We start from the raw sequence: 23,167 nt of genomic DNA on the forward strand, positions 1-23,167 counted from the left end.
GTATGCAGTTTTAGTACTATCATAGTTTGAATTTGCAGCTCTAATTAATAAAACCCAGTTCTACCAGAGCCTGAAATCATAAGCCTGAATTTCTGCCCCTACCATCTGATCAGGGTGTGGTCCTTGCCTCTATCATTCAGGCCTATTGTCTAACCTCTTTTTCAGACTTGATGAAAGCAGAGCTTGTGGTTACCTGCTGCTGACCCTTACACTGAGGCCAGGTGCTAGTTAAAGGTCTCAGCTTTATGGTTGCTATGGAAACTGTCCCCTTCATCTCCCTACTACCTACTCTGGCATTCTTTTCTGATTACAGGAAAAAAAGGCGTACACTTCTCACCATATTCTTTGCCAGATTGGAACCTTCAAATGGTGAGGCAGAAATGTAGCAAAACTTGTCTCCTGTGTCATATAGTGTGAGGCACCCCCACCATCTGATGATATTCTGCCTTATCACTGATACTCTTACTTATCCCTCTCTGCTACAAGAAGGGTCGTCAATGCCATGTCCAATTTCTTTTTGAGATGTAATTGACATATAATATGTCAGTTTCATGTAGGACCATGTCCAAATTTATTGCAGAATGTCCTGGCTATTTTGCTACAACACATGCCCCATCATAGGGCAGAGGATTCCTGTGAGGTACTTAACATGCAGACAGTGGCCAGTCCTCCTCAGGGCTCCAGAGAAAGTGGTAAGAACAAACGTGCTCTCAGGCAGCCTTTGCTGGACCGGGTAATGTGCTGCTTTCCACCGGATACCATCTCCCAAATGTAAGGCAAATGGGATCCAAAAAAGTGCTGCCAGAGTCCTAGGGTGAAAGACAGGCTCTCTGTCTGATGCTTACATGTACAGAATGATTAATGCCCTGGGTAAAAGAGCTAAAGTGCAGAGTGGGTGGTGGGGACACGTTGAGGAATGGGTGAGGGTAGATTTACAGCACACACCGTTTTTACAAGGATGTTCCAGTCAGACATAAAACAGTGACACCTCCTTAGTCCTTTTCCAAAAATCCTGGTTCTTTGGTTTTGCAAGACTCGACCCTTTCCTTGGGTCAAAAATTGCCCCTTCAGTCTTAAACATTCCCCGGGGGAAGTAATAACAGTCTCCAAAGGTTACTCAAGTCACTGTGTCACACACATTGCCTGTAGTTGGGAAAGTCTTTCCTGGATTTTACTCATATCCCCCTTGCTGCAGTCTGAGTTCACTGCACCCCAGTCTTGCACTCAGCATAGATGGAGTCCAGCCAACCACTATCTTCGGAATAACAACTCACCAGGGACTCAGGGCCGGAAGGTCATTCTGTCCCTCCAATACTGCGCAGCCTTCCAGAGCAATCCCCGGGGCTAGGGCAACGAGGACACGGAAACCGAGGATGGAGTCTAAGACCCTGGCAGGTAGAGAACAAAAAAAAAAAAAAAAAAAAAAGCGCCAGACAAACAGATAACCTGGCACAATGACAGGTGGAGACAACGTACAAAACTGAGACAGGGACAAGATGGCTCCTCAACTCGGGCGAGGCTGCGGAATTGGCGGAATTGCGGGATTGCTGGATAGTACTTAGAGGGAAAACATCCTAACTACAAGGTTGCTCCGTCGCACAGGCAATCGACTCGCCCCTCCACCCGGCCCCTCAAAATCCCCACCCCTGCCCGAGTTGGAGTGGGAGCTCCCTGCGGAGAACCAGCTTGCGAGGCAGGGGGCAGCCACCTCAAACCCCGGCGGAGCGCGCCGCAGGGCGCTGAGTCCCAGCCGCAGCCCCGCCCCTGCGGCGCCAGAGCTCCGCCTCCTACCAGGCAACAGCCAATGAGTGGCTCCTGCCTCCGGCCTTTAAGAGCAGCGCTCACACTCCCTGCAGCGGACGCAGCCGGCCTAGCATGCCAACGGAGTTTCCATGGAGACCGAGGCTGGGCCCTGGTGGCCACGCGGCGTTACCATGGAGACAAGTCCCGGGCTGGGGCTCCCAAGCCTGGGCTCACCGCTGTCTCAAAACCCTACGGAGCCGCTGTGCGATGTCAGAGCCGCGGTGGCGGCGGCAAGCTGGGACCCGCGGAAACATTCTTTGCTCATCGTGATCGGCGATATCGGTACTGAGAGTCAGCTGAGGGCCGTGCGGGCCCACCTTGAACAAGGTGAGCCGCTGTCCTGGCTGTGCTCGGGACATCCTCCATCCCGAGCTCCTCCGCCATCTGCATTTACCTCCCAGAGCGTACGTCTGCATCCTCCATCCCTACTGGGCACTTACTGAGATCCGCGCGCCCTGTTAACCTGATTCACCAGCCCCTGTCACCTGCATCTTCCATGTCAAGCGTCCGTATCCTCCCGAGCTGCCAATAAACATCTCGCTTCCCCATCCTTCCCGCACACCCCTTGGCATTCCGCAGTCTCCCTGAGGCGGGGTAGCTCTGTGCAGCCCCTGGGTCGGCTCTGGTCACACCCTCTTTCCCGCAGTGTCTCGGTCCAGATGTCCTGAAAGTCCTCACCTTCCCCTGAAGAAAGAGTCCATGTCCCTACCTTAGTTTCTTCTTTAGGGTCCCTGAACAGGCACAGGGTGCTTTCTGAAAGCTGCGGACAAATCTCAAATCTCCCAGTGTGGACGGCCAACCTGAGAGAGTGACCTTTGTGGCCACAAGCTCCTCAGTCCTCACCTCCCTCCCCAGTTGCCAGCCAGTGGCGCAGTGCTGCGGAGCCACCTGCGGGTGGAAGTAAGCCTCGAAGGGGTGGAGGCAAGGAGGGGGACATAGAAGGAGAGTCTAGAATCTACTTCGCTGTAAAAACAATGAAGGCAGCCCCCAGTATCTGGAAATAGGCCCTGAGGTGTCAGTTCTATCAGAATTGGGCAACTCTGCAAGAAAATTCCTACGTACAAACTCACTAGTAATTGCCAAATTTAGCCTAAACTCTGCCCCTCTCCCTCTGGCTCAGGCAAAGCCCAAGATGGGATGGGAGATAGACCTAGGCATTAACCACCTTTCTTAAAGACATCAGTGAGACTGATTAATGGCGGCTGTCCTTATCCTCTTCCTCTCCTTAACCCTCTTGTGAGCTTGGAAGTGCTCCCTGAAATCCAACCTTATCTAGAGCCCTCTTTGTTTCTTTTTCTCTCACAGGGATTCTCTCCTGGAACATTGACTTATCATCGTTTGATTTGAACGAACAATTGAGACTCTTCATTACCCGGCACCTAGCTCACTTCTCTTCAGAGGTCAAAGGTTAGGATTAGTGTCATTTGTCTCAGTCCTTTGGGTGAGGGTTGGTCACAGAACTGCAGAGGTCCACTCTCCCTGGCAGAACTGGCCTTGTGGCAGATTTGGATCTGGGAGAAGGGAGGGACTCCTCACAGGAAAGTTGTAAAGCTCCATAGCTATCCCCATATACCAGTACACTTCAAAGAGAGATGGTATGATGGTGGAAGTAGCCTGGAGAATGTAATTTTACCTGAGAAGAGGGTGGCTTGTGGACAGCTGTTGACGTGCACTAAGGAAACGAGGTACTTCTCATGCACAATCAATCATGTCTCTTGCACAAATTCACTCTCTTTTCTGTGTTCCCCTTTCTGTGAACTCCAGCCTCCTTGCTTCCCTTTACAGAGACCCTTGAATCCCCCACTTTAGCTTCCCAGATCCTTGCTTAGAACTTTCCCTCAGCCTGCACAACTTACTCTCCAGGTTTCAGGGTTTCTGATTCCTTCTTTGGCTCAGCCATTAGATGTCCAGAGCAGAGCAGAAATCTGGTACAAAAGGCGATGAGCACCATCCAATCGAGGGTGGAAGCAGGGTCTCCTGGAATTACCGCTACAAGAGCTAATTATACTTTGAGGTTTGTCTCTGAGATGAAAGTTCACAGGATGCAGTTCCTCATTCTGCTGAGTGGGAGAAATGGCTCAGATATTTGAGAAAATAATATTTTAGGAGCTATCGTTCCATGACAGTATCTGTGGGGAAACTGCAGAAAGCCCTACATCCCATTATAAAAGTGTTGGGCATTTTGGTTATGTTTTCAGTAAATGTTGACATACCAATCCATGCACCAGTGACTTTACGGAATACAAAATCCATCCAACTCAACAGTTACTGCATCAAATGACTGAATTCATATCTTATATAGACGATTCTCAATTATACAATATAGTAGATAGTCACACCCCACTCTTTTCCCATTCCTCCTGCTAACTGCCACATCTTTGGTTATTTCTCCAATCACTGACTCCTCTGGAGATGCTCCTGGAGAGAGAAGACAAGGTGAATATGACTAATGCTTTCTTATCCTAGGAATATGCACAGCATTTTAAAAATGTGAGGCTGGCATCTTCTTGATGTGAGCCAGCTTCCTGTGAAGCTAGCCACTCACTGTTTAGAGACTGCCTTCTCTTTAGAACTACTCTCACGTCATGGCTCCCTCCATTAGCACTGGTGATTGAAAATCTATAGTTTTACCACTTATTACTCCTTGGAGCTTTGGTGCAAAATTGGATAAGGAGGTGATAGTGGATGAAATTAATGATTGAACTGAAGGTTCAGGAGTATCTCCTGATGTTAATAATTTATACTGAATTCTCTAATCTTTCCTTTTGGCCACAGAGACTTTAAGGTTAGGCTGCTTTCTGGAATGATGTATAAATGTACAGAATTTCAACCAAAATACTTAGCTACTTTTAAATTAAGATTTGGAGATGCTTGGGAAGATGCTTTACAGGGAGATGCATAGTTACTCTCAGGGACCTCTCTGAAAGAAGCACTGACGTATAAACACCTACTAGATCTTTTCAATCTGAGAGTTATGCCTTCGTGTCCTCAAGGGGCTTAGGGTCATACACCCAAGATCAGGGGTTACTTTAGCCTACTGAATTTTTTTAGGTTTGGACATTTTTTTTGGTGGCCTGTCTGTGTCTCTGGAGAATAGTGGAGAATTTCCTGGAAAAACCCACATGGCTCAAGACAGCCACAGCCCCACCCCTGCTGGTTCCTTTTCCAGCTGTCCCCACAAACAACGAACAGTCAGCCTACAGCAGCTGCAGGCACTGCCCCTCTCTTCAGCCTCCCTTTAATGGGGAGACAAGGGAACCAGACTACTAGGATGGGCTCAAGGGGATATGCTAGTACCTTAAGACTTTTTTTGGCCACCTCACAGGCTGGGCTACCATCCCTCTCACCTCTCCTTAAGCCCTCAACTGAAATGCTTAGAAAGGGGGCAAAAATGTACCCTACCATGACGGGGAGAGTGCATTCATTCCTAGCCACCTCCCCCTCCACACCCTCACACACTAGGAAAAGGAGGGACTTTCCAATGGAGAGTGAGTGGTCCAGCTCCTCCTAGTGGTCAAATCTGGTAATGGCTTTCCTAGGTGAATTTTGCACCAGGTAGACAGTCTCCAATGGTGACTTGTAGACTTCCTTTCTAACCCCTGCAAAAAGCTGGAGCTCCCAAGCATTATAAACAAACCCAGAAGCAATTATGACCCTTGAAAACTGAGTTTAAATAACACTCTGAGACTACTACTATTGGGCACCTACAGGAAAGGGAGAGGGCTTCATACTTTATAATCCATGATTGATATTCTAGGATTCTAAAACACACAGGCTGAAGAGCCAGTGTGGAGGTCTTCTGTGTGACTCTCCATTACCACTGATGTGCTCAGGAAATGCGAGTTCTGTTACCTTCAAACATGAAAACCATTCTGAATTAGCAATAAGAGAGCAGCTCATTGGCCTCTACAGCTGGGGTTTGCATTGCTGTCTAAAATGGGAAAGCAGGGACACGAATAGTACTTGAAGCCCTTTCCTGTGGGCACTTCCAATTCTGGGTTTACCTGAGAGCTAAGGGTACTCTAGAGTTGGTCTTGTTTGAGATTGTGATTTAGGATTTCCCTTATCACTTACGTGACCTCTCACAAATCTGCCACAAAAGGGAGACAGATATCCAGTGGCATTTGTGCGTTGCAGGTTTAGGATTCTAGGAATGAAGCACTTTTTCATCTTTTATGCCTTTCACTCCTCACAGCATTATTGGAGAATGGTACTAATATCATACTCATTTTGTAGTTCAGGAAGCAAGCTTTCAGAGAGGTTAAGTGAGTTGTTTAATTGCATGATTAGTAAAATGGTAGAGTCAGGTCTCAAATTCAGGACTTTGGATCTCACTTTGTGCCTGGTCGCTGGCCTCATTCTCACCTTTGGTATCTCTATTTCATTGCAGCAGAGCCTAGGAACACAGCAGCTGCAGGGTTGGTTGTGGTGGGTGGCTGTCCAGAGGGTGAGAGCTGAAGAAAAACTCCACTGTGAGTTGGAAATATGCCCAGGGTGTGGCCCTTAGGGGCAGCAGCCGAGAACAAGGGTGAGCTCTGCATTGGGGTGGGAAATGTTATTTTGTTCTCAAGCCAATGTCTACTCAATTTCCCTCTTAGCACACCTCAGAGAGACCTAGAAAGCAGAGAGGAGATAGAAAGAAATAAAATGTATGAAGTTGCAGAAGGAAGGTGTTTCCCTTTTGTGATGGATGCTTGGAACTCAGCCTGGTTTGTGTTGTGTAACTCTGCAGATGGCTTCCTATATCCAAACAGGGCTGTTGCCATGTTGCTGCTTTGCATCCCTGGATCTGAGCAAGGATTCCTCCCCCTCTGTCCCCCCCTCTCCCCAGTACTGGTGACTCAGCTCTCCTCTACTCTGGTGGCAGTTTGGGGAGACAGGGAGGGATGCTGAGAGCAGAGACTATTTTGGCTTCTCTGACCTTCAAAAACAATTCTTGGCAGCCTGGGGCAAGGGTGGGGCTGGTGCAGGGGTGTGAGTGTGTGGATGTCAATGTGTGGAAGGCTTTAGGAGTTGGCCAGTCCTGGGGAAGGTTGATGGAAAGGAAGAGGGCAGGGAAGGGCTTTGTGGGAGCATGAGCATCATCGGGTTGGAACGCAGTGCTAGAGTTCTCCAGGTCCTCCTTTTAAATCCTAGAGCATGTAACTAAATCTGAGACAGAGGTAGAAACTGAGGGAAGCAGGGCCAATATTAGAAGGATTAAGATAGTATAAGACAGACTTGGCCCATGTGGCTCTGTTGGTTGGAGCATCATCTGTGGATGAAAACCAAGTTGCGTGTTTGAGATGTTTCTCTCACATGATTCTCTGTCTCTGTCTCTCTGCCCCCCCGCCTTCCTGTCTCTAAAAGCAAAGAAAAAAATGTCCTCTGGTGAGGGTTAAAAAAAAAAAAAGGATAGTATGAGACAGAGACATCAAAGAGACATATAAAATTGCAGAGACAAGGAGAGAACAGGGATCCAACACTCTACAAAGTCATTATAAGATTTTTTTAAATCCAAAATTACTTTATGTTACATTTAATAAATGGCCTATAGTAAGAAACCTTGCTTAGGCTGGGGCCCTGGTGATCCTCTTTGGTCCATGTTAACTCTTTCACTGAAAGGCAGGAAGCACCCTGCCTCTTTGTACCCAATGACCCAAGAATTCCTAGTATCGCTGCCCCTGTGGTTACTGTGCTGCGCTGCATTGGCACAGAACCACATGCTCCCAGTGTTCCTGTGCCCCACCCCAGATTGTCGAGGACCATGTGTCCACTCCAGAATTTCAAACTACCCTCCAACCTAAAATAAGACATATTTCTGCCTTCCTTGGGTTTCTGCAACTGTGGTTCAGGAGCCGGCAGAACTCAGCCCAAGTCCCATCCCCAGCCTTCATCTCAAGCACTCCCCTCACCCCTTCTCCTTGCTTTCAGGTCCCCAGCCCCTTTGTCTCCCGTTCCTCCAGGGATTGAAGGTCACTCCAGGGTCTGAGGGGAGAGGCAGCAGATGGTTCCTGCAAGGAGGGGGAGGGCACAGGCAGCCCTTACCCCTTATATCCCCCACAGCGGGCCATAGCACAGGGGTTTGGTCTTTTGGCTGATGCTAAAAAGAGTATTTCTTGACTAAGCAGGGTTGGGGGAGAAGGGTTCTGTGGGCCCTTTTCCCAGGCTCTTTGAGTGCTAGACAACTCCTCAGACCTCCCAGAGCCCAGAAGAGGCACCGGAGCACTGACATTGTGAAGGCAAAGAAACAGTTAAGTCTCCAGTGCCTCGTCATGGACTAGCCTCTCTTCCCCGCCCAGGCGCCGCCCTCGCCATCAAGGGCCCCCGCCCCCCCCCCAACTCCCACCCTAAGTGCTGCAGACTCTTCCCTGAAGCTGCCGGCTCAGGCCGGAGCTTCAGCCTCCATGAGGGGCTCCATCCCACACCCAGGGTAAGAACCAAACCGAACCGAAGGGCTTGGTGTGGGGAGAGGGGAATACTGTGACAGGGAGGTGGGATGGGGGTAATGAGAAGGGAGTTGATACCTAATCGGTGTGTCTGAAGCTGGACCAGTGGGGTGGGCAGGGTGAGGGAACCAAGAAAGACAAACCTTACTGGCTTTGGGGCCACCCTGGACCCAGAACCAGTGAGAGGCCAATAAGGCCAGGACAGTGACAGTCCACCTCTCAGGCTGGGCTGGGCTGGGAGACATCAGCCTAGGGGCAGCAGCAGAGGGTGGTGTCACTGGCTCTGCCTGGCAACCTGGGTGCTGGAAGAGTTTGGGGCTGTGTCTTTGGGCAGAGGCAGAAGAATCTGAGGGAAAGGCGGATGTTATGGGGATGTACCTAATGGGAGGGTATCAGCTGCTCAATTACTCAGCTGCTCCTATGCTGGGGGTGAGCGGGACAGTGAGTTTTTGCCAAGTAAGGGAAGGTGGGGACATTGTGGAAAAGAAGGGAGGAAAGGGTCACTGAGACGTGGCATGTGCCTCTTCACAGACCGACCTATTTGCAGTGGGCTCCCCACACCCCATTCCCTGAGACTAGCTTGAGATTGGGACTCTAAGCTCCCCCAGCCCTTTCCGGCTCCCTCTGGAGATAGAGAGGCCACTCTGGAGATTAAAGCACTCCTTCCCGAGCAGCTGCCCTGCATTCCCAGTCTTGTCAACCCCACACTGGTTCCCAGCCTCAGCCCCACCCCCACCTCATCTCTGCTTCTCTTCCCAAGATGGGGGCTCTTGAATAGAGGAGCCAGTTTCTTCTCCCTCTTTGCGTTCCCCCCTCCCTGCCCCCTGCCCCCCCTTCCATGCATAGGCAGCCAAGAAAATGACTTGTCATGCTGGGGTGGGGGTGGGGGCGGAGCTGGAGCCTGAGCTCAGTGCGCACACTCACACACACTCACACACACTCACACACTGCGGCAAACTGCAGCTGCCGGAGCGGCCCCCCCTCCCCTCTGCCTCACTGCGGAGACACCTGCCCTCCTGCCGACTCAGCCTCAGCACCCGCAGCCCACCCCCACCTCATCACTGGCCAGGGGAAGTGACCGTGACTCACAAGAAGTCCTCTTCAAAGAAAAAGGGAAAAACAGTCCATTCCCTTTGGTGGGATTGCTGGGGGAGTAGAAGAGAGAAACAGTGCTTTCTCCCAGGCCTGAAAAGGAGGGACACAGGGTATAAATCATGTAGCTGCCAGTCAGGACTGGAGAGCACTTGGGTGAGGGAGGGTGTTCTCCACCAAGACAGTAACTGGGGTCAGAGCAGTCTAGTGTTTATAAACGGGGGACTGCAAGGACTGATGGATTGGGGTGAGGGGGGTGGGTAGGAAACGAATCAGTCTGTACCACAGGTATTTCTCTTTCTGAGTCTTCTAGCTCAAATGTGCAACCTTGTAGTGTGTCCGGGGGTGGTGGGATAGCAATTGCCCTTCTAAATGTAAACTACTTAGAGCTAGCCTAGGACTAGCTGCTCCCTCACCTGCCCCAGCCCTGCCCCTGTCTTCCTCTGAACTGACCTCGAAGCTTCCCTCAGTTCCAAATGAATAGAAGAGAACCCTTGAAGTCCTCATGAGCACCACCCGCCCTATATGGGGTTTGCTCTTCTGACACCTTCCATAGTTAACCTCCCCTGCAGCTGCAACTGCAGCCCCTTGCTGCCAGATCTGCCGGATCCTGGTACCAAGGCACTTCCACTTAACAAAGGCCCTGGCCCCAGGCTCCTCTTGCCAGAGCCCCAGAAAGAGGAGAGAGCTGGGTCACAGTAGAGGGTCTTGTGGATGATTATAAACCCTCCCATCAATATCCTCCAGACAGCGAACTCCCCGGGCCATCTGTTCACCTGTTTGTAAGGTAACTTCACTGTGTGCTGCAGTTGGCAAGGGCAGGAGCAGGGCATGACAGCATCCTTCTTTAGTTCCTTCTGTCTTAACTTTCTCTGCTGTGTTGCTTGGTTTTTCGTGTGAGCCTGGGTAATGGCCTGGGGAACACTAAATCTTTCATTCCTTATTTTTCTTTCTTTTTTTTTTTAGAGAGAAGCGGGGAGGGAGAGGGAGAGAAACATCAATTTGTTGTTCCACTTATTTATGTATTCATTGGTTGATTTTTTTTTTTTTTTAAGGAATTGGAAGCACAGGGGAGGGACATGTAGACTTTTTAAATTCTCACCTGTTTATTGATTTTAGAGAGAGAGGAAGGGGGAGAGAGAAAGAGAGAAACATCAATTGGTTGCCTCCCGTGACTGGGGATTGAACACGCAACCTTTTGGTGCATGGGATCGTGCTCCAACCAACTGAGCCACCGGCTCAGGGTCACTGGTTGATTCTTATATTGTCCTTATTTGTTTACTGTTTTGAACTGCTAACTCTCCTCTCCACAGCAGAAGGCCCATAGGAGAGGGGCAAGGATGAAGGGAGAAACTGTTCACAAGGGATGGGTGGTATATGACTGGGTATGTTTGTGATTGTAGGCTTGGCCTCTCAGGAACCAGCGAACAGAACAAGAAGTTGTAGTCCTATTTCTACTCTTTGAATTATTAAGCCCCAAGAATTTAGATAGTGCAGATTTCTCTTAGTCTTTTGGAATGGGAATTCTGGCCTTGGATGGGGGTTGGAAAGGAGGACGGGGAGTCTGAAAACACTGCACAGAAGTGCCCATCTCTTAACTTCCAGGCACTCCGCTGGCATGAAAGCCCAAGGCAGACATAGGCTAGGGAGGAGAGAGCTGAGTGTGGGTCATGTCCCAGGAGCCCTCCCTGCAGCTGAGCCCCCTATCCCCAGGCAGCACCAGGAGCTTAGTGCTCTAGAGGGACAAAAGCTTCTTGTCAACCAGGCAGTCTGAGGCGGGAGTTCCAGGCAGAGGGTGTGGCAGTTGAAGGGAGGGAGAAGATAGACTGTGTGGAAGAGGAGAGGAGGAAACCCAGAAAGGGAAGGGCTAGAGGAGCCAGTTCCTTGACCTTTGTCAGTAGTATCCGAAGTTGCAGGATCTAAGAAGAGCCAAGCTTCTCTTTCTGTTAAGCCCCACTTTCTGATAGTGCATTGTTTTCCCTCCTGCCGGGCACAGTGCCTCTCTATTTTAGTCTGTACCCCCTGTCTTCAGTATAAATCCCTGCATCTCTCCCTCAGGCCAAAGGACCCTCTGCCACCAGAGTGAGATCCTAGAAACCATCATCCTGGTAAACCCCAGTGCCGACAGCATCAGTTCTGAGGTAAGGCCAGGCCTTGCCACAAGGGCCTGGTTTGAAAGTGTTGTAACTCACCCTTTCCAGTACTACTACTGTAAGGCCAAGAATTTCTGGACTTGGGTTTGAACCATTCTTTCTCTGTCATCTAAGCTGCCTTGCAGTCTCCGGCCCCACTCTGGAGGTGTCGTGGGGATACCAGTGGGGAGCATGTCCTTGCAAAACTGAGGGGAAACCAGGAACATTTCGTGCCATTCCCTGGGTTTCCTACATCTGTGACCACACCGCTTCTTCCATTCTAGGTTCACCATCTCCTTAGCAGCCCATCAGCTCACAAACTACTGATATTGAGTGGGCAAAGTTTAGAGCCAGGGGGAGACCTCATCCTACAGAGTGGTACCTACTCCTATCAAAACTTTGTCCAGGTTCTTCACAACTCAGAGGTAAGTTCCATGTCTGCATGTCTGGGAGGAATGGAATATGGGATAGGACTAGAGCTGTGGGGAGGGATCCAAGGAAGGGAAAATCTCATATTGCTTGACCATCAGAGGTTCTGGCAGAAAGGTAGGAGATTGCCTTGGCAAGTGGTGGAGATTAGCAGACTGAATCTGAGTCGGATTAAGACAACCCCAATGACCTGATCAGCCTTCTATCTCCTATTACTCTAGATTTCCCAATTGCTCAGCAATAGAGACCCTGGGATCCAGGCCTTCCTCACCGTGTCCTGCTTAGGGGAGGGTGATTGGAGCCATCTGGGACTATCCAGTTCCCAAGAGACCCTTCATCTCCGACTAAACCCTGAGCCCACACTGCCCACCATGGATGGTGTGGCCGAGTTCTCCGAGTATGTCTCTGAGACCGTGGATGTGCCATCCCCCTTTGATCTGCTAGAGCCCCCTACCTCAGGGGGCTTCCTCAAGCTCTCCAAACCTTGCTGCTACATCTTCCCTGGCGGCCGCGGGGACTCTGCCCTTTTTGCTGTTAATGGTTTCAATATCCTAGTGGATGGTGGCTCTGATCGCAAGTCCTGCTTCTGGAAGCTGGTGCGGCACCTGGACCGCATTGACTCAGTGCTGCTCACACATATTGGGGCAGACAACCTGCCAGGCATCAATGGACTCCTGCAGCGCAAAGTGGCAGAACTGGAGGAGGAGCAGTCCCAGGGCTCCAGCAGCTACAGTGACTGGGTGAAGAACCTCATCTCCCCTGAGCTTGGAGTTGTCTTCTTCAATGTGCCTGATAAACTGCGGCTGCCTGATGCCTCCCGAAAGGCCAAGCGCAGCATTGAGGAGGCTTGCCTAACTCTGCAGCACCTAAACCGGCTGGGCATCCAGGCTGAGCCTCTATACCGTGTGGTCAGCAACACCATTGAGCCACTGACCCTCTTTCATAAGATGGGTGTGGGCCGGCTGGACATGTATGTCCTCAACCCTGTCAAGGACAGCAAGGAGATGCAGTTCCTCATGCAGAAGTGGGCAGGCAATAGCAAAGCTAAGACAGGCATTGTGCTGGCTAATGGAAAAGAGGCTGAGATCTCGGTGCCCTACCTGACCTCTATCACTGCTCTGGTGGTCTGGCTGCCAGCCAACCCTAGTGAGAAGATTGTACGTGTGCTTTTTCCAGGGAATGCTCCCCAGAACAAGATCTTGGAGGGCCTGGAAAAGCTTCGGCACCTGGACTTCCTACGCTACCCTGTAGCCACACAAAAGGACCTGTCTGCTGGGGCTGTGCCTGCCAACCTCAAACCCAGCAAAATAAAACAGCGGGCTGACAGCAAGGAGAGCCTCAAGGCCACTACTAAGACAGCCGTGAGCAAACTGGCCAAACGCGAGGAAGTGGCTGAAGAGGGAGCCAAGGAGGCCCGCTCAGAACTGGCCAAAGAGTTAGCCAAGACAGAGAAGAAGGTAAAGGAATTGTCTGAGAAGCCCCCAGAGAAGCCTGCCAAGACTGAAAGGGTGAGGACAGAGTCAAGTGAGGCATTAAGGGCTGAGAAGCGAAAGCTGATCAAAGACAAGGTGGGGAAGAAGCACCTGAAAGAAAAGATATCAAAGCTGGAAGAGAAAAAAGACAAGGAGAAAAAGGAGATCAAGAAGGAGAGGAAAGATCTCAAGAAAGATGAAGGTAGGAAGGAAGAGAAGAAGGATGCCAAGAAGGAGGAGAAGAGGAAAGATACCAAACCTGAGGTCAAGAAGATTTCCAAGCCAGACCTGAAGCCCTTTACCCCTGAGGTACGTAAGACCCTGTATAAAGCCAAGGCCCCTGGAAGAGTCAAGGTGGATAAGAGCCGGGCTGCTCGTGGGGAGAAGGAGCTATCTTCTGAGCCCCGGACACCCCCAGCCCAGAGGGGGGCTGTGCCCCTTTCGACAGTCAGTGGGCCCAGGGAGCTGGTCCTGTCTTCACCAGAGGACCTCACACAGGACTTTGAGGAGATGAAGCGTGAGGAGAGGAGGTTGCTGACTGAACAAAGGGACACAGGACCAGGACAGAAACCTCTCCCTGCAGATACAGTAGGGGAGGGACTCCCAAGCACAGCTCCCCAGGGGATACCACCCTCTGTTCCAGGGCTGGAACAAGAAAAGACTGTAGCAAAGGAGAAAGATGTTGTCCCAGACATCCCTGACAAACAAGGCAGCAAAGATAGAGGCCCAAACTCTGGGACTGAAACAGAGGAAGAGAAAGAAACCTGGGAGGAAAAGAAGCAGAAGGAAGCAGAGAGGCTCCCTGATAGAATAGAAGCCAGAGAGGAAAGTGAACCTGAGGTAAAGGAGGATGTGATAGAGAAGGCTGAGTTAGAAGAAATGGAGGAGTTGCACCCGTCAGAGGAAGAGGAAGAGGAAGAGGAAGAGACGAAGGCTGAACGTTTTTACCAAAAACACATGCAGGAAGCCTTGAAGGTAACTCCAAGGAGCACGGGGACTCTTGGGGGTCGGGAACTGGGATTCCAGGGAAAGGCCCCTGAGAAGGAGACCTCATCATTCCTAAGCAGCCTGGCCACACCTGCAGGAGCCACTGAGCACATCTCTTACATCCAGGATGAGACAATCCCTGGTTACTCAGAGACAGAGCAGACCATCTCAGACGAGGAGATTCATGATGAGCCGGAGGAGCGCCCAGCTCCACCTAGATTTCCTACAAGTACATATGACCTCCCTGGGCCTGAAGATCCTGGCCCATTTGAGGCTAGTCAGCCTGCAGACAGTGTTGTTCCTGTTACCTCCAGCAAAGGCTATGGAGCGCCAGAGACTGAACTCACCTACCCTCCCAACATGGTGGCTGCCCCTTTGGCTGAAGAGGAACATGTGTCCTCGGCTACCTCAATCACTGAATGCGACAAGCTTTCCTCCTTCGCCACATCTGTGGCTGAGGACCAGTCTGTGGCTTCACTCACAGCTCCCCAGACAGAGGAGACAGGCAAGAGTTCCCTGCTGCTTGACACAGTCACAAGCATCCCGTCATCCCGCACTGAAGCTACTCAGGGCTTGGACTACGTGCCATCAGCTGGTACCATCTCACCCACGTCCTCACTAGAAGAAGACAAGGGCTTCAAATCACCACCTTGTGAGGATTTCTCTGTGACTGGAGAGTCAGAGAAGAGAGAAGAGATTGTAGGGAGGGGCTTGCCTGGAGAAAGAGTTGTAGAAGAGAAAGTGGAGACTGCAAAGGTAGAGATATCCGAAAAACTTCACAGTCAATATGGAACTCCAATGTTTGGTGCTCCTGGGCATACCCTTTATCCAGGAGAACCAGCCCTTGGAGAATTGGAGGAGCGCTGCCTCAGCCCAGATGACAGCACAGTGAAGATGGCCTCTCCTCCACCATCAGGCCCACCCAGTGCCACTCACACACCCTTTCATCAGTCCCCAGTGGAAGAAAAGTCTGAGCCCCAAGACTTTCAGGAAGCAGGCTCCTGGGGAGACACTAAGCGTACACCAGGTGTGGGCAAGGAAGATGCTGCAGGGGAGACAGTCAAGCCAGAGCCTGAAGAGGACACACTAGAGTTCGGGGAGAAGGTGCCTCCTCCCAGAAGCCCCCAGGCTCAGGAAGCAGCCATCAGTATTGTTGGGGGACATACAGGCTATACCATCCAACTGTTGCCAGAACAGGATAAAGCAATAGTCTTTGAGACTGTGGAGGCACAAGAGCCCATGGGCCCAATTCTAGGAATGGAAACCGTTCCGAGAGATTTGAGGACATCACTCCAAGAACCTGGTGAACCTCAGAAAACTGAGGTACTCCACTTTCCTGACCAAAGCCTTTCCTCTGATGATGCAGAGTCCCTCTCTGTCCTCAGCGTGGTCTCCCCAGACATTGCCAACCAGGAAGCCATCCCCAGGTCCCCCCGTGGACTGACAGAGCAGCACCTACACAAAGACCTTTGGCCACAGGTATCTCCAGAAGATACCCGGTCACTTTCTCTCTCAGAAGACAGTCCCAGCAAGGAGACCTCTCTGGATATCTCTTCTAAGCAGCTCTCTCCAGAAAGCCATGGCACCCTCCAGTTTGGGCAACTAAACCTTGGAAAGGAAGAAAAGGAGCCTCTGATGCAGGCCGAGGACACCTCTCAGCACCTAGCCCCCATGTCTATTCAAGAACCCCCTACAGCCACAGTGTCTCCCCCCACAGATGGGAATGCTGGATACTCTGCACAGACGGACATCACAGGTGAGAGCCCTGATGGAAAATTACCTGCTAGCTCCTGCTCTCACTCAACACTGTTGGGAGATGGGAAGCACTCACCTGAAGTGGTCATGAGCCCTGGTGAACACATTCTGACACCTGATAGCTCCCTCACCAAGAGTCTGGAGTCTTTGCCAAGCCCTGCCATGGAAGATATTGCCATGAAGTGGGAAGGTAAAGTTCCAGAGTTGAAAAGCAGAACCCCAGAGCTGAAGGATGAAGTCCTACAGCAGGACGGAATTCTGGAGCAGAAGGATATTGTTACAGAGCAGAAGGGTACAGCCATCCATCAGAAAGGTGAGGCTCTAGAAGAAAAGAACAAGGCTGTAGAACAGGAAGATAAGGCTTTAGAACAAAAAAGCAGAGGCGTAGGACAAAGGGACATGGCCCTGGAAAAGAAGGACAAGCCCCTGGAACCAAAAGACAAAGACTTAGAACAAAAAGACAGAGACTTAGAACCAAAAGTCAAGGCCCTGGAACAGGAGTATGTGGTCCCAAAAGAGAAAGATGAAACCGTAGAACAAAAGGTCAGAGACTTTAGACATAAAGACAAGGTTCCAGAGGACAAGGTCTCTGAACTGAAGGCCAAGACCTTAGAACAGACAGACAAGGTCCCTGAACAGAGGGACAAGACCCAGGAACAGAAGGACAAAGCCTTGGAAAAGAAGGATCAGGCCTCAGAACAAAATTACTGGGCCTTAGGACAGAAGGATGAAGCCCTGGAACAAAACAATAAGGCTCTTGAGCTGAAAGACAAGGCTCTGGAAGAGATGGACAAAACTCAGGAGCAAGAGAGCACAGTGCAGGAGAAAACCATGAAACCAATGAAGATCCGAGAGGAAAAATCTTCGGAAAAAGTTGAGGTTGTAGAACAGAAGGAAGAAGCGCTGCTGGAAAAGACCAAAGCTCTGGGGTTGGAAGACAACTCAGAGCAGGAGGATAAGGCCTGGGAGCAGGAAAAGAAATACTGCAAGGAGCAGGATGTAGTCCTGGGGTGGCAAGAAACATCTCCAAACAGAGGGGAGCCAGTTGGAGAACAGAAAGAGCCCACACGGACATGGGAGGACACAGCTCCTGAGCAGGAGGACAGGTACTGGAGGGGCAGAGAGGATGTGTCCCTGGAGCAGGACACATACTGGAGGGAACTGAGCTGTGAGCGGAAGGTCTGGTTTACTCATGAGCTGGATGGCCAGGGCCCCCGGCCACGTTACGCAGAGGAGCGAGAGAGCACTTTCCTCGACGAGGGGCCAGATGATGAGCAAGAAATGCCCCCCTTGGAGCACGTGCCCCAGAGCCCCTGGGCCTCAGACTTCAAGGGTTTCCAGAAGCCCTCATCACAGAAGGGGCTGGAGGTGGAACGGTGGCTTGCTGAATCACCAGTTGGGCTGCCACCGGAGGAAGAAGACAAGCTTACCCGCTCCCCTTTTGAGATCATCTCTCCTCCAGCTTCCCCACCTGAGATGTGTGGACAGAGGATTCCTCCAACCCCAGGACAAGAGAGCCCTGTCCCAGAGCCTAAGCCCATGCCACCCATGAGGAACGAGCCTTCCACCCCCTCATGGCTGGCTGACATCCCACCGTGGGTGCCCAAGGATAGACCCCTGCCTCCTGCACCCCTGTCCCCAGCTCCAGCTCCCCCAACCCCTGCCCCTGAGCCACATACTCCTGCACCCTTCTCCTGGGGCACAGCTGAGTATGACAGTGTGGTGGCTGCAGTGCAGGAGGGAGCAGCTGAGTTGGAAGGTGGACCATACTCTCCCCTTGGGAAGGACTACCGCAAAGCTGAAGGGAAAAGGGAAGAAGAATGTCAGTCTGAGGCTCCTGACAGCAGCCCCCGCAGCTCAAAGATCCCAGAGGCCAGCAAGAGCCATGCCACCAAGGAGCCTGAGCAGACGGAGCCAGAGCAGAGAGAGCCCACACCCTATCCTGATGAGAGAAGCTTTCAGTACACGGACATCTATGAGCAGATGATGTTTACTGGGCTTGGTCCTGCATGCCCCACTAGGGAACCTCCTCTTGGAGCAGCTAGGGATTGGCCCACACACATCTCAACCAAGGAGGAGGCTGCTGGCCGAAATACATCTACAGAGAAGGAGCTTTCTTCTCCTGTCTCTCCCGAGAGCCTCCAATTCGACACTCCATCCTTCAGCTATGCAGCCCTGGTGGGACCTACTGTACCACCTAGGCAGGAGCCTGATCCAGGGCCAAGTGTGGAGCCCAGCCTCATCCCCCCTGCAATACCTCCCCGTGCTCCTATCCCCCTGAGTAAAGGCCCAAGTCCCCATCTTAATGGTAATACCCTGAGCTGTAGCCCAGATAGGAAAACCCCATCCCCCAAGGAATCAGGCCGGAATCACTGGGATGACAGCATTAGTGACTCAGAGCTAGAGAAGGGGGCTCTGGAGCAGCCAGAGAAAGAGGCCCAGTCCCCAAGCCCCCCTCACCCCATCTCTGAGGGGCTCCCTAAACTGTGGCCTGAAGATGAGGCACATACCAGCCCTTCCTCAGACTCACACCTGGGTCCTGCCCGACCCAGCCTGGACTTCCCTGCTTCAGCCTTTGGTTTCTCCTCATTGCAGCCAGTTCCTCCCCAGCTTCCCTCCCCCGCTGAGCCCCGCTCAGCACCCTGTGGCTCCCTTGCCTTCTCTGGGGACCGAGCTCTGGCTCTGGCTCCAGGGCCCCCCACCAGGGCCCAGCATGATGAGTACTTAGAAGTGACCAAGGCCCCCAGCCTGGATTCCTCACTGCCCCAGCTCCCATCACCCAGCTCTCCTGGGGCCCCTCTCCTCTCTAATCTGCCACGACCTGCCTCACCAGCCCTGTCTGAAGGCTCCTCCTCTGAGGCCACCACACCTGTGGTTTCGAGTGTGGCTGAGCGCTTCCCTCCCGGTCTGGGGACTGCAGAACAGGGGTCTGTAGAGCTGGTCCCAAGGATGGAAGCAGCTGCCCACAGCCTTTGGGACCTCACTCCTCAGAGCCCAGCACCTCCAGCTTCATTGGACCTGGCCTCTGCTCCACCTCCAAGCTTGCCTGGAGGCATGTTTGATGGTTCCCTGTCCTGCCGCCTGGAGTGCTCAGTGGCAACCACCAAGAAGCCAAGCTCCTCCCAGGGTCCCTCTGAGGATTGTGCCACCAATGGTCCAACTGAAACCAGCCCCAACCCCCCAGATCTTGCCTCAGCCAAGGCTGAGAAAAAAGAGGCTGAAGGCTACCCTGCCTGGGAACGTGGGGCCTGGACTGAGGGAGCTGAAAGCAGCTCCCAGCCAGACACGCTGCTCTCCCCTGAGCAGCCACTGTGTCCTGGAGGGACCTCTGGTGGCCGACCCAGAAGTGTCTCCCCTCAGATGGAGGCTGGGCCCCAGGGATGTGCCTCTGAGCCCCTGCCCGACCGTGGGGAGCTCTCCCCATCCTTTCTGAACCCACCTCTGCCCCAGTCCACAAATGACAGTGACCTCTCAACTGAGGAAGCTCAGCTGGTAGGGAGAGTAGGAAGGCGCCGGGTGGGGGGCCCTGGAGCCACAGGGGGCCCATGTCCTGTGGCAGATGAGACACCCCCAACATCAGCCAGTGACTCAGGCTCCTCACAATCAGACTCTGATGTTCCACCAGAAACTGAGGAGTGTCCATCCATCACAGCTGAGGCAGCCCTCGACTCAGATGAAGATGGAGACTTCCTGCCTGTGGACAAAGCTGGGGGGGTCAGTGGAACCCACCATCCCAGGCCTGGCCATGACCCACCTCCTATCCCCCAGCCTGACCCTCGCCCATCCCCTCCGCGCCCTGATGTGTGCATGGCTGATCCCGAGGGGCTCAGCTCAGAGTCTGGAAGGGTAGAGAGGCTACGGGAAAAGGAGAAGGCACAGGGGAGAGTAGGGCGCAGGGCCCCAGGCAGAGCCAAGCCAGCATCTCCTGCAAGGCGTCTGGATCTTCGGGGAAAACGCTCACCCACCCCTGGTAAAGGGCCAGCAGATCGAGCATCCCGGGTCCCACCCCGGCCACGTAGCACTCCAAGCCAGGTCACCCCAGCAGAGGAAAAGGATGGACACAGCCCCATATCCAAAGGCCTAGTCAACGGACTCAAGGCAGGACCGAGTAAGTATGATGTGAAAAGTAAGAGAGATTGTGGATTGGGGCTGGGTGTGGCTGGTCTAAGACTCCAGGAGTGGGAGGACGGGAAGGAGGGAGAAGGTTGCCACAAGCAGTCTACTTTCCCTCTACAATGAGTCCTGGCCTGTCTCTACAGTGGCCTTGGGTTCCAAGGGCAGTTCTGGCCCCCCTGTATATGTGGATCTCGCCTATATCCCGAATCACTGCAGTGGCAAGACTGCTGACCTTGACTTCTTCCGACGAGTGCGTGCATCCTACTATGTGGTCAGTGGGAATGACCCCACCAATGGCGAGCCAAGCAGGGCTGTACTGGATGCCCTGCTGGAGGGCAAGGCCCAATGGGGGGAGAATCTTCAGGTGAGTGGCAACTAATGTCAAGGAGGTAATCTGGTCCAAGCTTACTCAGAGGCAATAGTGGAACATAGTCTTTATTCATAAAAGCATTGAGCCATTTATTTATTTATTTATTTATCAAATGACCTTTAATTGAAATATTTTCATTTGTAGTTCTTAACTAGCCCGGCATCCCACTGTACCACTGTTGATGTCATCTACGATGTCATCAGGGTGGCAGCCATCAACATTGCAGCCCAGAGTGGGCCGTCCCCAGATCTCTTTAATGGTTCCAGAGAGTTCTCTAGCTAAACATCGGTGCTGCATCGGTCGGGGCAATGTTGACAATCTCACCCAAAGTGATAGTTCCACTGTGCTTAATTTTTTTGTTTTGTTTTTTGCTTCTTTCTGTCTCGTGGTGGGTTTGTGAGGGCTTTGATGATCGGGGCGGAGGCAGAAGGCACCGCCTCTATCTGGGCCTGTCTGTTCTGAGTGGTCAGTTTCCCTGTGATCCTCAGACCCTTCCAGTCACCGGTTGCTTTGGTGATGTCATCACCAACCTTTTTTGGAGACAGACCCGGGGTCCTGGTCGTGGGGGCTAGGGCACACATGGCATCGACTTCGCTGCTAGTGCACGACTTTGATCTCCTTGGGGTTGAACTTTGGTGGCATGGTGGAGGTGGCTAGTGTCGGATTCGGGACAATGGAAGAAAGTTGTACCTTTGCTTCCTCCAAGCCAAAAACAGGACTGAGCCCTTTCTATGGGCAGTGGCACTGCCTCCTCAACCATTAGGTGTTCCATCCCCCTCACTTCCCTTCCCTTCACAGTCTCACATCAGACATGTCTTGTCTCCCTCCTAGGTGACTCTGATCCCTACTCATGATACGGAGGTAACTCGTGAGTGGTACCAGCAGACTCACGAGCAGCAGCAACAACTGAATGTCCTGGTCCTGGCTAGCAGCAGCACCGTGGTCATGCAGGATGAGTCCTTTCCAGCCTGCAAGATTGAGTTCTGAAAGGACCCCTCTCCTTCCCCAAGGATCTGTTCCCCCAACTCCCTTAGATAATGGCTACTGCTGAGTCCTTTGGGTTGAGGGACATGGGAGCTGGGGAAGGGGAGGGCGGGGGATAGGATGTCTTGTGGGGACTTGGGCTGGGCTAAATGGGAAGGGCTGTCCCTTCCCCTCATCCATACCTGAGAGGGGTCTCAAAACCAAAGGTCACAGATAGGATAGGGGGAGGGCAAAAAATTAGGATGAGAGGTCATCTTATGCCTGAGAACCCTGGAGTGACACCCTCTTCTAGCACAGCCAAATGCTGGGATTGGGTGGGGAGTTAGTATGGGTCGTCTCAGAGCACAACCTCCTCCCTCGTGGAGGGAGATCATATCCACACCCCTAGGGATCTCTTTATTTATTTAGTATCCCAAGGAAGGGTTTCTAGTAGTAACTTACATGTCCTGGGGGCAGAATGCTGTCAGTGAGGTGCCCAGAGCTGCACCCTTCACCTTCCATCCACTTACCCACCAGGGTCTGGGTTCCAGCAAGGGTCCAGGGTACACTGCTGCTACACTGTCCCACTGCTTAGCTCCGTATCTGAATGTCTCAATCCAAAACTTGAAGCTCTTTTGACCAACAGACTGGTGAGAGAATGAGCTTATCCTCCCGGTCCTTGCTTTACCATACACATCCCAGAGCTGTGACCAGACCAGGCCTACTGGGCAGCACAAAGGGGCAAGGAGAGCCCAGCCCCAAACCCAGAATTTTCCAAGCTCCTTAACCTATTAAAGTTTTCACCTACCCATTCCAATTATCCTGATCCCTTCTCATCCCCTGCTTGGCTTCTCTGCATGTGGTCATCTACTGTGGCCGGGTGTGTAATGGGTTAAAAATAAGCCACTGCCTGACATCCCAACATTTGACACCCCAGCAATGTGTGAGTCCCCCAACATTCCACTATACCATCCTGCAGCTGAAATGGGAACGCTGGCTGCCTTTCTAGCCCCAAACTCTTGGACAGAGAGGATCTGGGAGGTGGAGGCCATGCCAGAGGACTTGGGGAAAATGAGAGGGAGGAAGGAAAGGGAAAGGAAGCTGAGCTAGAGCTTAACTCCTACTGAGTGAGAGGAAAACAGGCTGAAAACACCATCTCAGGAGAGGACCTCACCCCAAGCAAGCCAATGAGCTGTCCTGCCAGACTGCTGCTGGACTGAGAAATCCAGACGCTCATCAGGGCTCGGCTTCTCTGCCAAATGACTGTGGGAATCAAAATGAGCCCGCCTGTGTTCTAGCTCCCACCCTCCCATGCTGCTGTGTTCTGCTCCTCCCCACACTTCCCTGCTCTAGTTCCCAGCTGCTGTAATGGAGCTGCCTTCAACTCTAACAATAAATCAAGTTCATTAGAGATGCTGCAGTGCTGCTTAGGCTTTTTCTGACTCCACATGTTGCTTAGTTGCTGGGCCTTGGTTTCCTCTCTGCTTCTCCAAGCATAGTCAATTTATCTCAATGTTTTATAACTGGAAGCAATTCCAGGACCCAGGGAAGCCAAAGAACATAGAGTGGGTGAAGGAAGAAAAGGTATGAGGAGCCAGCATCATTTCTGAAAATGGGTGA

General features: G+C 52.1%; 2 protein-coding genes across 5 annotated transcripts in view; one reads left to right on the forward strand and one right to left on the reverse strand.

Moving 5' to 3' along the window:
* The window catches only part of TP53BP1 (tumor protein p53 binding protein 1), a 90,343-nt gene extending 87,718 nt beyond the window's left edge, over positions 1 to 2,625 (reverse strand). For 2 of the 3 annotated variants that reach the window (XM_045202179.2, XM_024568496.3), the window contains exon 1: positions 1,275 to 1,758. The gene's annotated coding sequence lies outside the window, so the exon portion shown is untranslated. Of the gene's footprint in view, positions 1 to 1,274; positions 1,759 to 2,512 lie in introns of those variants that run through there. The other variant, XM_053927611.2, reaches the window with a different exon arrangement.
* Positions 1,809 to 22,958, forward strand: MAP1A (microtubule associated protein 1A). 2 transcript variants are annotated; one of them, XM_024567686.3, is made up of 7 exons: positions 1,809 to 2,130; positions 3,109 to 3,210; positions 11,382 to 11,464; positions 11,740 to 11,880; positions 12,106 to 20,206; positions 20,358 to 20,578; positions 21,416 to 22,958. In XM_024567686.3, exons 1-7 carry the CDS (start codon positions 1,893 to 1,895, stop codon positions 21,569 to 21,571), a joined length of 9,042 nt encoding a protein of 3,013 aa, XP_024423454.3. In that variant the 5' UTR covers positions 1,809 to 1,892; the 3' UTR covers positions 21,572 to 22,958. The 2 variants fall into 2 exon arrangements, with proteins under 2 accessions (XP_024423454.3, XP_071078062.1); XM_071221961.1 differs by lacking the exons at positions 1,809 to 2,130; positions 3,109 to 3,210 and adding an exon at positions 8,128 to 8,215.
* Positions 22,959 to 23,167: the final 209 nt, after the last annotated feature.

This window comes from Desmodus rotundus, chromosome 7 (genome assembly GCF_022682495.2).
Source record: "Desmodus rotundus isolate HL8 chromosome 7, HLdesRot8A.1, whole genome shotgun sequence".
Classification (NCBI taxonomy): Eukaryota; Metazoa; Chordata; class Mammalia; order Chiroptera; family Phyllostomidae; genus Desmodus; species Desmodus rotundus.

What these genes read in the sequence shown, in the direction of transcription:
- MAP1A (XM_024567686.3), top strand. Translation starts at nt 1,893, where the DNA reads ATGGAGACCGAGGCTGGGCCCTGGTGGCCACGCGGCGTTACCATGGAG. An exon ending in GCGGGCCCACCTTGAACAAG is followed by an intron (nt 2,131 to 3,108) that starts GTGAGCCGCTGT and finishes TTTCTCTCACAG; the next exon opens with GGATTCTCTCCTGGAACATT. An exon ending in CTTCTCTTCAGAGGTCAAAG is followed by an intron (nt 3,211 to 11,381) that starts GTTAGGATTAGT and finishes TCTCTCCCTCAG; the next exon opens with GCCAAAGGACCCTCTGCCAC.